The sequence below is a fragment of the Lissotriton helveticus genome, chromosome 11, assembly GCF_964261635.1.
Source record: "Lissotriton helveticus chromosome 11, aLisHel1.1, whole genome shotgun sequence".
NCBI classification, from domain to species: domain Eukaryota; kingdom Metazoa; phylum Chordata; class Amphibia; order Caudata; family Salamandridae; genus Lissotriton; species Lissotriton helveticus.
Window position 1 is genome coordinate 1,204,250,594 of NC_136072.1, and position 15,877 is coordinate 1,204,266,470.

Genomic DNA, 15,877 nt, shown 5'->3' on the forward strand with positions numbered 1-15,877 from the left:
ATTCTAAGGTAAGGAATCTATAACTGATAGTCTCTTTCAGATAGAAAGAAACACAAGAGAAGACCAGAAGACAGAGCTCTCTTCTGAGGACTAAGACATTCACTCTCTGTTCCCGAGCGGGACTCCAACGAAAGGGGCATTGTTCTTCCCGGGCACATTGTTGTTTAGAGCCCGAGAGGCTCCCACACCCACATTGTTGGGGGGCATTTTAGAGGGTAGAGCGGCCCCGGTTGGCAGCGGGCCGCTCCCCCAGTGTGGTGGCATTATTGCTGAAGAGCCCACGAGGCTCCTAAGGGCACTGTTGTTTCTCCGAGCCTTAGAAGAGAGCCAGGAGGCACGCTGGTGCCAGGCTCAGTTCCTACAGCTGCCCAGCACTTAGTGGGCAGATGCTTTGTTTAGGCCCTGCGCATTCTTCTTTGGCTGCCGGCGCAGCCAGTCCAGACATTCTGGACATTGGGCCTGTGAGCCCATGTTGGCCTGGGGTCAGTTCTGTGTACGTTTTGGCGCAAATGTGATACCTAATGTGATTTATGCAATGCTTTTTGCCCATACCTCTAAATGTATTTTTCCTGCCTAAGAGGTTGTTCTGCCTAGTATAGTTATACTAGTGAGGTTGTGTCCCTGCGTAAATATATGCCTAAGGTAGTTAGGGTTGCATAGAGTGTACCTACCTTTTACCAGTGGTTACTGGTTGTGTTCTACACTTGTTCTTTGGTGCTACAAATATCTTATGTTCTAAGTGCTAAGTTCTAAAAGTGCTATTCCTGACAGTGGTCCATTTGGCCCTGTCCTATGTACATAATCCCCTGTAAATTCCGCCTGTGCCAGTGGCACAGTGTAACTGTGTGATGATTATCTAATGTGTTTGCTATAATACAAAGGCTATTTTTACATATAAACTTGCGTGGAGTTCCTTTTGTGGGGGGCCTTGGATGTTGTTGCGGGGGGGGGGGGGGTGCAAATACTTACCTACATTGCCTCCGGGATAAGCCTGACTGCTCGTGTCACGTTACCTAGAGGGTGAGCAGGGGTTATCTTTGGCGTGTAACTCCCTTGCCCTGACTAGAGTAGTGGTTTCTGCCTGGCTTTGGCGCAAGCCTCAGCCAACCGGAAATCCCATTTCTAACAGTCAGCAAACCAGATGGTCAACCCACAGAAAGATCCTTCTCAATGGACCGGGAAATTAAATTAAATGAATTTGTACTTGTAAAGCGCACCGGGGTTTCCTGGCGCTGTATACCGCTGTGGAACCCTTCCTGGCTTTTCCCTGTGAAATGTCCACTCCTGGGCACCCCCAAGGCGAAGCCAGGCATCCCAGGACTGCTGGGGCCGTTGTGGAGAAATTGAGCCCAAGACTTGCCGAGGCGGGAATTGAACCCTGGTCCCGGGCCAGACCTCTGCCTCAGGGTCTACCGCTCTCACCATTGAGTCACGCTTCTCCAAAGAACAAAATTCAGGCCACCACTTATCAACAAACACAAACATCGACGACTCTTACTCTCTTTAACTCGTCACCCTCCGGCGTAAGTCGGGCTCCAGCTCCCTTGCTTTTTCTCCATTAATCTTATGACCAATTCTGCAAATTTTCACTATCAGCCTCTGGAGTTGGACTCTCGCTAACTGCCCCCCCCCCCTGAGAACAGCAAATCTTGAAATAGTCATTGTCTGACTGATCCTTGAAAGGACCACACTATGAGGTGCTCCACGTCTTCGCGTGCTCTCTCCGAGTGGCTGTGCACGCTATGGCAAGACTCACCTCATCTAAAATGAAACCAACCACATCCCATGTTGTGACTGAAACGGAGGCCTGGCTGTTTCTGGTGGGTTCATGGATTAAAGCATCCACTCCAGGCAACTCTTTGACCTCATGGTCACGGATCCAAGTACTGATGGGTCCACTCAGCCCTGCATCCTTCCAAGGTCAATAAAATGAGCACGATGGAGTTAGTTAACGATAAGTGTCTGTTGCTCAGCTTCAGGATGCCCCAAGAGGTGAACACACACTGTACAGATACACAGGTTACGGTAATCTGGAATCAAATATAAATATAATACTCGGAGCACAGAGCACTTCACACAGGTAAACCCCACTCACGGTGTCTTTAGGATCACCGCTGTGGTCTCCTGTGCTACAAGCTGTTGTAGTTTAGTTACTTACAAAGCATCTTAAAGGCCCTTTGGGCGCATGGGCTGCGTATTAAAATGTACAATCTAAGCTACGATGGAAAGTGCACTGCTGTAGCAACAGAAGAGTGGACGTGCACTCAAAGACCAAAGAGAGGACAGACCTACCCCGGCCGAGTGCACCATGCACTTCGGAGCTCCGGTGGTCCCGGACGAGTACATGATGAACAGCGGGTGTCGGAAGGGCAGCTGCTCGAACTCCAGCTGCGGGGCCTGCTCGCCTTCTTTACCAGTCGCAAGGAAATCGTCTAGAAATACACTGTGAAGAATAAGGGATAATTGCTGTTAAAACCCCCAGCTCAGGTTCTGTGATAAACAACTGTAGCATATCCAACCCTACATCTCCGGCCATGTGCAGGAGAGGAAAATGTACAACAGGGTACACAGCATTCCTGCAGAAAGGGAGCATATATACAATGGGCCATATATATAATATGTGTAGCGAGGGAGGTGGTGCTGAAGGGGCAATGGATACATTACTCACCTGGAATGATCGCTCTCCAGCATTGGTATCTTTCATACGTTTGCGAGTTTGAATCATTCCCCGCCATCGAGCTGGAAGCCCCACGGTAACTTACAACATTAATGCTGGTAGCACTTAAGTTCTGGACAAGAAGAACTAATGAATCACCTTTTTAGGACAGACTTAAGCCCCAGTGAACCAGACAAGTGTTCTGAAATCCCCTCGCCAGAGACTTCTAGATCTCAGATTTCAAAAGCAGCAGAGAGAATCAATGCTTCTGATCAGCGAGAAGGGAAGAGGGCGTGGATCTATGCGCGATTCCTAACCCTGGAGAGCTGCAGTTGTGGATCTATGCGCGATTCCTAACCCTGGAGAGCTGCAGTTGTGGATCTCTGCGCGATTCCTAACCCTGGAGTGCTGCAGTCGTGGATCTATGCGCGATTCCTACCCCTGGAGAGCTGCAGTCACAGGTAAGTAACTTACTCTTGTCCCATATCTGATCTTTCATCGATTCACACAGTTGAATCAGATACTCAGAACTATCCAGCAATTTTTCTAGACCATATTGTACCATGACATCATAAATAGATAAACAAGCGAGAAGAGGCTGACAATAAAGAAAGAATGGCTGCAGCAAACTCCTCGCTATTCGTTGTTTCAAGAGAGAAGAGAGCGCGCCCTCTTTATGCACGGTGAAGGCCACGAAGAGCTGCTCTGAGTGTCCGAAGGATTAAGGCCAATGTAGAATTTGAAACATTTTCAGGCATTCAAGGAATGCAATTCTCTTTTTGATTTTGAAATAACATGTTGAGTGTAACGGGTTCAATGAGGTAGAAACCTTTCGTATACACTTTGGATTGGTACAAAAAGTACACTGCCTTTAAGAAAGCGCAAGAACGGTGATTTTGAAGCCAAATGTGTGAATTTTACACATTCCTCTAGTGAACATAAGTGCAAATAACAGGGGTGTCTTCTGAGAAACAAGCTTGATGTCCGCTGCAAGAAAAGCCTCGAATGGCTCTTTCTTGAACTGACAAGGACAGTATTTAGCTCCCTTGGAGAAGCCGGCGCTCTCCCAGGTGGAGACGATTTGAACACACCTCTAAGAAACTCTTATTATTTTCACTGAAAGAAGAGACGAGGTTTGAAAGGATCACCTTAAACTGGAAACAGCCTCCAGGTGGACGGCAATGGGAGCGTATTTGAGACCTGACCCTGCCAGATGCAAAGGGTCCAGCAAACTTGATGCGTTGCACACGGATCAGACGCAGACACTAGCTTGACACCACAGATAAAAATATTTCTATTTGGATGATAATTTGCTACGGTGACGTGGATTCTAGTAGGCCAAGATGTCTCAGTCTTGTGGACTGGCTAAAGTGCCAATTACAGGTGTTCAGGAACCAGGTAGATACCCTCAGTGCAGAACCGGTCTATACTCGCTCTCCCTGTGCAGAGAGAGAGAGAGAGAGTGAAAGAGAGTGAGAGAGAGAGAGAGAGTGAAAGAGAGAGAGAGAGTGAAAGAGAGAGAGAGTGAAAGAGAGAGAGAGAGGGGGAGAGAGAGAGAGAGAGAGAGAGAGAGAGAGAGGGGGAGAGAGAGAGGGGGAGAGAGAGAGAAAGAGAGAGGGACAGAGGGAGAGAGAGAGAGAGGGACAGAGAGAGGAGAGAGAGAGAGAAGGAGGAGAGAGATGGGGGAGAGAGAGCGAAAGAGAGTGAGAGAGAGAGGGAGAGAGAGAGAGAGAGAGAGTGTGAGAGAGAGAGAGAGAGAGAGAGAGAAAGAGAGAGAGAGAGAGAGAGAGAGAGAGAGAGAGAAAGAGAGAGGGACAGAGGGAGAGAGAGAGAGAGAGGGACAGAGAGAGGAGAGAGAGAGAAGGGAGAGAGGGAGAGAGAGAGAGAGAAAGAGGGGGAGAGAGAGAGAAAGAGAGAGGGACAGAGGGAGAGAGAAAGAGAGAGGGACAGAGGGAGAGAGAGAGAGAGAGGGACAGAGAGAGGGAGAGAGAGAGAGAGAGAGAGAGAGAGTGAGAGTGAGAGATCTTTAGAGGGGTGGGAGGCGCTTCTGAAGGATGAAGGAGGTCCGCGCACTAACACTGGCGCGTCCAGGCTGGGGCTGGAAGGATCTTCCAGCAAGGGATCACCCTTGGCTTTCTTGAGATTCCTTGGTACGAGGGTAAGCCGTGGAAACCATTTGCAAAGTCTTCTGCCATGATACTGAATCCATCTCCCTACGACCCTCAATGCCACTGCCTGCTGGGAAAGTATCTGCCTTTTCTGTTTGATGGCGTTGCAATCAGTCCAGCGTCGAATGACCCCACTCGCGAGGGATCCAGGATGGCAGATGTTGATTCAACTCCCGTCTGAGGTGAGTCCTACGTCCTCCTGAGGTCGTTTGCTCAAGTATTGAGGACTTCTGGTCGGCCTTCTGATCTCAGCCGGATCCCACGATTCATCACCCAGTCTCGAAGGGTTTGCGCTTCTTATGAAAGTGGATGAGAGTGTATGACCCCTGGTTTATGGATATAGAACATGGCTGTACTGCTGTCCGTCCGGTTTCTAAGCTTGGACTATCGATGCATTTGAGGACACGACACAGCGAGCGATCACCAACATCATCCTCAAACAAGATTTTTAAAGCACAGCTAATCGCCCGTGAGGGAATCCAGACGTGGAGGGTCTTGCTGCTTCGTGCAGTCTAGAGTGGGGGGGTCATTCCAGGATTTTGCTGCGAGGTAGGAGAAGGAGCGTCTTCCGCTGCTGCTTCGGTGGACGCAGTGGGGTGCGAGGGAGGTGGAGTGATGGAAGCTCGAGTGCTGGTGGATGGAAGCTTGTCTCTGGTTGGGTAGAGCTTTGTAGGTGTTGATGAGTGTTAAAAAGGTGGTTCTGACACTAGGGGCCACCCGGATTGTTAGCTTTTTGAGCACCTAATTGTTGATCTTTTCCTGTGGGGGAGCCTCATAATCTGGGACTCACCCACAGTGAACTCAGGATGTAAGACACTGCATGGGGATTTTACTGGTGTCCCCCTGGCTTGTCCAGGCCGCTGCGCAGCAGCTGGAGTCAGGGACACCGTGCTGGTTACATGCAGACACAGGTGTACATGCGTGTGTCCTGGGGTAGGGGCTGCGCAGGGGAGATACCTAGCGTGCGCAGTCCAGGAGCAGCTACAGAGTGAATGGTGTGGCAGGACTTATGCAGAATGGGGCGGTGACATGGAATAGTCTTTATACACTGGAAAGAAACATGTCAGGGAAAGTCAGTGTGTTTTACTGTGTTTTTCACTACATTATTTCCTTATGTGGAGCCCATGGGCTAGAGTAACTTCCGTAAGGCCTACAGATTCCAGACACCCACTAAAGGCCCCTGTAGCGGATGTGAAAAGAAGTATTCTGCAGTCCAAAGTCATTTTTGTACTGCTTTTGGGTCATACAGAACTGTCACATTTCTCTGAGCCAGCCATAACCAGACCCTGGTTGAGGGCTGACCTCAGCAAGATGGATTGATAACCTTTCTCCCACAAGCGAAGGCCTCCTCTCCAGGAAGAGAAGATGGGTGGGGCTACAGGCTCATCCATCACTGGGTGCCAGGCACCAGGCTGCACCGAGGAGGGAAGGCAGCGCGGGGGGGAGGGGCTTCAGAGACCATGTGGCCAGAGACCCTCGACTACGCCATTTTGAGCAAATCCAGAGGTTGGGCACGAAGGGGGGAGCAGGGGCAGGGAAGTGATGTGTCGCTGTTGGATAGGCCAAACAGTGACCTCCTGCCAGCCCCCTACTCAACTTTTAAAAAGTGCTTGCACAGGATGGGAAGCTCTCTCTTGGGTGTGGTTTGCTGAGGCAGAAGGTGCTGGAGCCTGGCAATGGGCAGTTGGAAGGAGGAGCCCCCTGACTGCCCCCAGGCCCCTAACAGGCCGGAAGAAGAGTCCAGCACCGGTGCGCAGAAGCATGGGCATCTGCACAGGGAGAAGAGAGGCGCAGGAGGAGAGCCAGGCGAAAGGTTGGCGCAGGGTGCCAGTGAAGACCGCTCCCTGCACAATGCACCCTCTTGGAGACCCGGAGGGCTAAGGAGAGTGCTCCCAGTGGCTGGGGGACGCCACCAGGAGCAAGAAGATGTGAAAATGGGGCAGATCGTACCCCGAGGGGCTGAGATATAGCCCCGGAAGGTAGGCGACCTTTGACCCACCGAGAAGAACGACGACGAAGCGTGTGGGGCTCTGCTGCCGGTCTTAGAGATGCCCCCGGAGTGGGTCAAGTCCCGTTGGCTGCCCCAGGAGGAAGCAAAGTCGGGGGCGCTCACGCGCCCCCCATGAAGTTGCCCCAGACGGGGGCCAAGAGCCCACCCTGGCCCCCTGTGATGTGGAGGAATGGGGCGGGGGAGCGCCATCCCGAAAATGTGCCCAGGGGCCCGGGACCCCATCCTCGGACCCCGAAGAAGTAAAGTCGGGGGTGCGCCGTCACGCCACATCGCAAAGAGGTGCTCCGCCGAAGTCTGAGAGCGCCGTCGCGCTCTCCGTCAAGATAAGTAGGCGGTGGTGCCAGAAGCCCACCCTGGCCCCCGGCGAACCAGTGAAGATGGGAGCGCGCGCCCAAAGAGAGGAGGCGGGGGCCAGGAACCGAAGTCACGGAGGGTGCCCGGGACCCCATCCCCAGAGCTGGAGGGAGGCGGGGGTGTGCCGTTGCACTTCCCCAAGGTCCGCCCGACCAGCGGGAGCCTCCGTGTCTGCCCGTAGGAGCGGGCGGACCAGAATGAAGGTGCCGGCTCCCGCGTGGTGAGCCAGCCGGAGCAGCCAGGGGTGGACTGGCCACCTGCACAGTGGTCTTGCGGGAGGTCCAGGTGGGACCGGACCTCCCTGAAGAGGAAGAAGAGCTACTCACCCACGAGGGCAGCCGGAGGTGGGCTCCCCGAGCTGCGAGAAATCTCCTGGGGTTCCGGGTGGGACCGGGCCCCCCACCGAGGCCCAAGATGCGGCCAGAGGCACACATCGCGGCTCTACCCAACGCAGCGGGAGAGCCGCTCATCTCATATGCGAGCCTACCCATAATGCCTTGCAGGCCAGGACAGGCCTACAAGGTCAAAACATCATTTTCTGTACCTGTGGTGGCCCCACGAGAACGAGGTCACCACCACCTGTGTGCTGAGGTGCAGGGGGAGCTGCAGGAGAGTGCAGCTCCCCCTCAGCACGAAGAGTGAAACGTCCCACCCTCAGTGTCCTGGGGACTTGCAGAGAATAACCCCTCAAGGGCTCAACCAGCAATTTAACACCTTCTGGGCTGGAACTTTTGTTCTACAGCTGAGGGTGTATTGAGGAGTGCATTCAGGAGTGAAGGGCGGAGTTGGGGGTGTCTGGAAAAGGGCATCCCCTGGAGGTGAAGAGGTGTAATTGCACTAGAAATGCTTTTACTACTGTTATTTCTTTTAGAGGGACTGAAGGTCATATGTGTAATGTAAAGTACTGGTGTAAATGTAAATGCAAAGTGGGGTTATGTTGAAAGACATCCCTACTAGGGTGTCTGGATGTATATGCGTAATCCTGTGATTTCATCTCTGATGCCTTTAGGGGCTGTAATGGCAATGCATTCTAATGATATCCAAATGTGCTGAGTACTGTCATTCTAAAGTGTGCGTCAACATGTATTCTTGCTGCTACATTTAGGTGAAGACCCCAGACTGTTAGCCCTTAAGATATCGCGGTGCACACTTTATGGTCATTAGGAGATGCACAGTCAGGGTCGTGTGTCACCAAGGCAGGTGTACCCCTGTTTAATGCTTGTTGAGGTAATGGGGTGGGTTGCCACTGGGATGGTGCCCCTGCGCAGGGCCCAAGGCCCAGGTTATGTTCAACTAATTGCATTGGGGGCAAGATGATGTGCATACATGGGAGTGGTGGTACTAGACCCCACCCCCCACGGGAGGGCTGGAGATGTTACACAATGTCACAAAGTAATTCCAACAGCTTTTGTATATTTGTAAATTGGTGAAAAGTATTGACTAGTGTGTGTGTTTAATAAATGTACTCTTACTTTTATAAAGCAAAGTACAGACTGGACAATCCATTATTGAGTGTTATTTTTGCGCACCTACAAATGGCGATTACTAGCCCACACCACCTCCCTTGAGTAAGCCTCAGACTGCTCCTCAACGCTACCCTCTGAGAGTCCGGTGCTACAATTGGGTGTTTGGTTCCCAGTGAAGGACAAATGTAGTCATGTTATTTGTGCAGGCCTCACAGGTGCTGCCTCGGTTTCCAACAAGAAGCATCTCAAATGGGCCCCTCTTCTGAACGGGGAGTCAGTCGAGTTTCTTCAGGTGAGGGATGATGTGGGTCCATTTGGTGTAGTCCAGGATGAGTCTGGCCGCTGAGCTCTGTACGGTCTGCAGTCTCTTCAGGAGGCGAGTGATGATTCCGACAGAGTGCGTTGCCGTAGTCCAGGATGAGTCTGGCCGCTGAGTTCTGTACAGTCTGCAGTCTCTTCAGGAGGTGAGTGATGATTCCGACAGAGTGCGTTGCCGCAGTCCAGGATGAGTCTGGCCGCTGAGCTCTGTACAGTCTGCAGTCTCTTCAGGAGGTGAGTGATGATTCCGACAGAGTGCGTTGCCGTAGTCCAGGATGAGTCTGGCCGCTGAGCTCTGTACAGTCTTGTAGGAGAGTAGGGTCTGCAATCCTATGATCACCCAGATTTTTGCTTTTTGCTGCACTGGTTTACGACTTTCCCTGGCTGTGGGCCTGCTAATCAGACCCACAGCCTAGCTGTTCTCTCTATCCAAATTGTACTTAGGTACTGAATTGGCAGTGGGCCCTCTCCAAGTCCCTGTACCCAGGGCTGAGGTGCACCCAGAAGTCTCCCAGGGGCTGAAGCATGTATTGTGCCACCCCTGGATTGACTAACTAAAACTGACACAACTGGCTGCACGACAGCTGGGGCAAGGTGGTGTACTCACCCTTTGCTTTAGATATAGTATACCTATATCTAACCCTAAAATGGGCACACAGATCTCCTATCAGTCCCTCCTATGGCAGGCCTTAACAATCCTGAAGGCAGAGTGCTTGGAATCGTGTGAGATGGTGCTCTGGCATGAGCTGAGCCTGTCTGCGGCTTTCGGGATCCATCCCTTAGCCGTTTCCATGATATCGCACACCATATACTCTTAAGTGCATTATAATCCTCGCGGTTATGTGCCAACTCTGGTATCGCTTTATCAAAACATGTCGAGTAAGGTGTCATACGAATTGGGATACTAACCCCTCGCCAATTCTGGCGACGGGGTTAGCATTCCACCCTTCTAGAGGGACCCGACATGTATGTAACCCCTAACCCCGGTTAAAGTCAGACAGAGCCTTAGCATCCACAAAATGGATGCTGCCACCGAGACACAAGTCTGCCCTCCTGCTGCTGGGAGTCCTCCCAGAGCAGGAGATAAGGACAAAGGGTTTCCTGCCAGGGGCGGTGCCAGCACCGTCCCAGACAGGGTTTTGTGTATTGTAGGTAGGCAGGGCTTTAGAGGAAGGTGACTGCACGTGGCACCCCGGTGCTCACTGTGCATAGGCTGGCTGGAACCAGTTCCAGGGTCACTCCAGACCCTGTGCTGGGGAAAAGCCCGCCAAGGAAGTGGGTGTAACCACCCCCCTCCTAGTCCCACCCATAGGGCAGGACTTAGTCGCGTGCCAGCCCCCTTTTACAGGATAAAGGTAGAGACTGGCCCCCTTCCAAATCAGATCATCTTTGAATCCTGAAACTACTTTCTGCGAAAGGAACTCAAGACTTCTTCCTAAGATTTCTCCCTTGTGACTAAGGAGTAGTCACCCTGCATCCGCAGGCACCATCTAAAGAACACTGCGGTCTGCTGCAAGTCCTTCCTCCGGAATCCGACTGCCCAGCTCGACGAGAACCGGCTTCCCTGGCACCTCTGACCTCTACCCACCTCTACAGCCCAGCTGAGAACCGTGGGTGCGACGAGACCTCAAGGGACCGGCCATCTGCAAGACTGCACGACTTCTTTCCAGCAAGCCCGCCGAGTGAATTCCTGGTGAGTGCTTTGGGGTCCGAGAAGCCCCCACCCTGAGCAGCTCCAGCACCGAAGAGCAGCCCCCCAGCATCTCCACGATCTGCGTGGGGCCCTTCTGCTTTTTACTGCTCACCGCGTTGTTTGGCTACTAGCCCGCTGGCTTGTGGCCTTCCTGACGACGCCCGACGACATTTCTGCTGCTGGTCTGGTTGCTCCAGACTGGCCCTTGCTTCCCTCCATCGGAGAAGTACCCTGGACCCTCCTGGTCCACTCAAGACGCCATTTTAGGTCCACCGCGTGGGCCTTGCATTTGCCAAGACTTGTTGCCCAATCCTGGGTCCAGCGACGTCGACAGCAAGAACCTTCGTGGGACAGCTCGCACCTCCATCCTGGTCGCCGACAACGCCTCCTGGTCCGAGAGACTGCAGAGCCCAGCAGCGCCCACTCACCTGACTGCGGTGACTTCGCCCGGTGCCATCCTGGTGCCCACTTAATCACTGGCTAGTGATTCAAGAACTTGGTCCCCTCTGCTTTCAGGTTTCCTTCTTCCTTGATCCAGGCTTGGATCCATCGAACTTTTCGTCACTGGTCGCCTGCCAGCAACTTCTTCCTTCCAGGCTCCTGGTCCGGCAACGAGATCCCCGACGTCTTTTCAGACCTTTGCAGCTGCAGCCCCTGGGCTAGGTAACTTCGGCACTTCGGTGTCCCAGCATAGCCTCACTATCCTAGGGTCAGGATCCACTGTCGTTTTCTTCCTACCAGGTCGGGTTCGCCCGTGAACACTAACTTTGCCTTTACTAGCCTCCATAGACTTTGTCCCGCATCCCGCGTGAGAGTGCACACTCTGCACCCGAGTCCCCTGGGCCTCCTAGTAGTAATCTAACGATTCCCTAGTCCAGTCCTAGCGATTCCAAAGCCTATTAGAACTGTTACTTACCTGCTAGTAATTCGCATTCCACTTTTAAAGTATATGGTTTTTCGTGCCCCTCGGGCATTTGTGTATAACGTGCTAACTTAAGTATTTTCGTAAGAGTTTTGTTGTGTGCCTAGCACCCTGTCCTCATAAAGAGTACAGGGTTGTTGTGATTCTAATAAATACACTGTTTATTTTCATAACACTTGTGTGGTGTCCTTTCACTGGGTGTTCAAGGGGTAATGTGATGGTAAAACAGCTGGCTTAACACGCCCTCTAGAGTCTTAGCCTTAGACTGCTCGTATCCATGCTACTAGGATAGCTGGTCTATAAGGTTGACTTACAACCAATCATCAATAAGGGTTGTTTGGACTGATATATAGTGATCACTAGAATAGTGAGCACTGCACATCAGGCCAACTTCTCACATTGGTGGGCAGCGGTTGGGATTTGAGCTTGCTGTTGTTTTACCACACATGCCCTAAGAATATCTTGTGAAAGATCACATAAGTACTAAAGGTACATATAACTTAGCTTAGAATACTCTGAGTTCTACTGAACCAGCTGTTGTAGCTCCTAGGGCCTAGCACACCCTAAACTACAACTCTAGCAAGGGATCAGTAGGCAAACATATAGTGTAGGTAAGTGCACCACTTACACCTCACTAGAAAAGCATGTCGACTCAGGGGGACTCTACTGAGACTCCCCTGGTCAGTGTTGACCCTCCACAGGTCACTTCAAGATATGCAGCTCTCAGTTTTCAGGAGATGAGACAAATCTGTGTCTCCAGGAAACTGAAGCAGGGGTCTAACCCCACCACTCCCTTTCTGATAGGTCTCTTAGAGACATATGATGCCAGAAAGCTTTCTCAGTTACATGAGAACATGCCAGCCTTAGAGGGAACCTCTGGGGATCCAGATCTCCACAACACTGATTCAGCAGTTGAGGAGGAGGATCAGGAGGTACTCTCTGGGGATGAGGTAGACAAGGGTCTTGAGGTAGTCAGAAGGCTAACTAGGACCAACTTAGACTTACTTGGGCTAGGATCTGGGGGACCCCCAGTACTAACCCGAAGTGGGCCTAACCTTGGAGTTAGGAGAGATAGATCTCTTTCTAGGGACTCCAATAGATCTCTGCACTCTAATGCCTCTTCTCAGGGGAGAAGGAATCCTCCACAGAGGAGAGTTACTTCCCCTCAGAGAAGGGAGCATGAGGCTAGGATGAGACAAGCTGAACTGAGGATTGAAAGGGAAGAAATTGCCCTGGCCAAAGAGAAGCTTGCCCTGGCAAGAGAGCAGCAGATGAGTGGGTTAGCTCCCACTGGTGGCAGCAATCTCCCAAGAGATAGAGAGAAGGGTTTAGATACTAAACACCTGACTAAAATAGTGCCCCCCTTTAAGCAAGGGGATGATATCCAGAAATGGATGGCTGCTCTGGAGAGGGCCTGCACTGTGCAGGGCATTCCCCAGAGTCAGTGGGCAGCTATACTGTGGCTCTCCTTTGATGGTAAAGGTAGAGATAAGCTCCTCACTACAAGAGTGGAGGATGCTAACAATTACCAGGTCCTGAAGAATACACTGGTTGATGGGTTTGGTTTAACCACTGAGCAGTACAGGTTGCTGTTCAGAGACACCCAGAAAACTCAGTCTCAGGACTGGTCTGATTTTGTGGATTGTGCCACTAAGGCTTTGGAGGGCTGGTTGCTGGGTAGCAAGGTTACAGATTACACAGGATTGTATAATCTAATGATGAGAGAACAAATTTTGAACAATTGTCAGAACCAGTTGCTGCACCAGCACCTTGTTGATTCAGATCTGACCTCTCCCCAAGAATTGGGAAAGAAGGCAGACAAATGGGTCAGGACAAGGATCAAGCAGAACCAGAACCAGAACCAGGGTGGTCAGAAGAAAGCAGACCAGAAGGGTAATGTTAAGAATGAGCAAAATGACCAGAAGTCTTCACCAGGTCCCCAACAAACCAAAGAGGGTGGGGGTCAGGCTTCCCAGAAGAAGAAGACTCAAGAAGGCCAGTCAAAAAGGTGGTGCCAGTACTGCAAAAGTAAATCTCACTGGTTTAGTGAGTGCACCAAAAGAGGAGGACAAACTCCTGCCACTACAGCCCCTAAGGCAACTGCACCCCCTAGTACAGTCAGTAGTGGTAGTGTCACTCCCAAGGCATTAGTTGGGTTAACCTTGGGTACTGAGGGGTCTGACAACTTAGTTGGCACACTCACTCAGGCTGTCCTTGTCTGTACAGGGGATATGGATATGTCCCCTGAAATAAGTCCCAATACTTTGGGCAAATACAGGCAGACACATTTGATTAATGGCAAAATGGCTCAGGCCTATAGGGACACTTGTGCCAGTGTCACCATGGTGACACCTAACTTTGTGGACCCTGGACAGATCATGCCAGGTACTGATTTCCTGGTGACCAATGCCAGCAATGTCACTACTAGTCATAGTGTGGCAATTGTGGCTTTCTCCTGGGGTGGAGTGAAGGGACAAAAGAAAGTTGTAGTCAGTTCAGACCTCCCAGTTGATTGTTTGTTGGGCAATGATTTGGAGTCATCACAATGGTCAGAAGTGGAGCAGAGGACTCACATGGAGATGTTAGGCTTGCCAGCACATGTGCTTGCTGTGACTAGGTCACAGGCCAGAAGATGCCCCACTGAACAGGTGCTGGATCCTGAAATTATGGACCAGACACCTCCCAAGAAGAAGAGCAGTAAGGGTAAGGCTTTGCCTTCCCCCTTGCCCCAGGTTGAGGATCAAGTCTCTGAGGAGGCTGATCTAGAAGAGCTGAGGGAAACTGAGCCTAAAGAGCTTGAACTTGATCAAGTTGAGTTTCTGGGCTCAGGGGGACCCTCCAGAGCAGACCTGGGGAAGGAACAGTTGAGCTGCCCTTCCCTTGAACCCCTCAGACAGCAGGCTGCTGTTGAGGCTGCAGGGAATGCCACAGGTGCCCACAGGGTATACTGGGAAGATGGACTCCTGTACTCTGAGTCAAGAGACCCCAAGCCTGGTGCAACCAGGAGGCTGGTCATCCCCTTGTCTCTGAGAGGTTTCCTTCTCACCTTGGCCCATGAGATTCCCCTTGCAGGTCATTTAGGTCAGACAAAGACTTGGGACAGGCTTGTCTCACACTTTCACTGGCCCCATATGAATGAGAATACCAAGGAGTTTTGTCGCTCATGTGTCACTTGCCAAGCCAGTGGTAAGTCAGGTGGCACAACAAAGGCCCCCCTCATACCACTACCTGTGGTGGGGGTTCCCTTTGAAAGAGTGGGGATTGACATTGTTGGTCCAATGGAACCCCAGACAGCATCAGGACACAAGTTTATACTGGTGGTGGTGGACCATGCCACCAGGTATCCTGAGGCTATTCCCCTTAGGACCACTACAGCCCCTGTAGTGGCAAGAGCCCTAGTTGGAGTGTTCTCCAGAGTGGGTTTCCCTAAGGAGGTCGTTTCTGACAGAGGTACAAACTTCATGTCAGGATATCTGACTGCCATGTGGAAAGAGTGTGGTGTAAACTACAAGTTCACCACACCCTAGCATCCACAATGCAATGGGCTTGTTGAGAGATTCAACAGGACCCTGAAAGGGATGATTCATGGACTACCTGAAACTCTTAGGAGAAGATGGGATGTCCTGATCCCCTGCCTCTTGTTTGCTTACAGAGAGGTCCCACAGAAGGGGGTTGGCTACAGCCCTTTTGAGCTTCTGTATGGGCATCCTGTAAGAGGACCCCTGTGTTTGGTGAAGGAGGGATGGGAGAGACCTCTCAAAAAGCCTGCAACCAACATAGTGGACTATGTACTTGGTCTCCGCTCCAGGATGGCTGAGTATATGGAGAAGGCATCTAAAAACCTTGAGGCCAGCCAGGAACTTCAAAAAGCTTGGCATGACCAAAAGGCTGTACTGACTGTGTACCAGCCAGGACAGAAGGTGTGGGTGCTGGAGCCAGTGGCCCCAGCAGCTCTGAAAGACAAATGGTCTGGGCCCCACACCATCATTGAGCAAAAGGGAGAGGTTACCTACTTGGTGGACCTTGGAACTTCCAGGAGCCCTCTCAGAGTGCTCCATGTTAACAGGCTCAAGGCATATGTTGACAGGAAGGACATGAGCTTGCTCATGGCCACAGATGAGGGACAGGAGGAAGAGAGTGACCCTCTCCCAGACCTGCTCACTCAGAATCCTGATGATGGATCAGTTGATGGTGTTGTCTTTTGTGGCAGCCTCACTGAACATCAGCAACAGGATTGCAGGCAAGTCTTGCAATCCTTCAGACATATGTTCTCTCTGACACCCAGCCAA

At 51.6% G+C, this 15,877-nt stretch overlaps 1 protein-coding gene across 1 annotated transcript in view; it reads right to left on the reverse strand.

Moving 5' to 3' along the window:
* AACS (acetoacetyl-CoA synthetase) overlaps positions 1 to 15,877 on the reverse strand; it is a 153,003-nt gene that overhangs the window by 79,393 nt on the left and 57,733 nt on the right. The window contains exon 4 of the mRNA XM_078668027.1: positions 2,293 to 2,443. Within this exon, the coding sequence (XP_078524153.1) occupies positions 2,293 to 2,443 (151 nt within the window). The remainder of the gene's footprint in view (positions 1 to 2,292; positions 2,444 to 15,877) is intronic.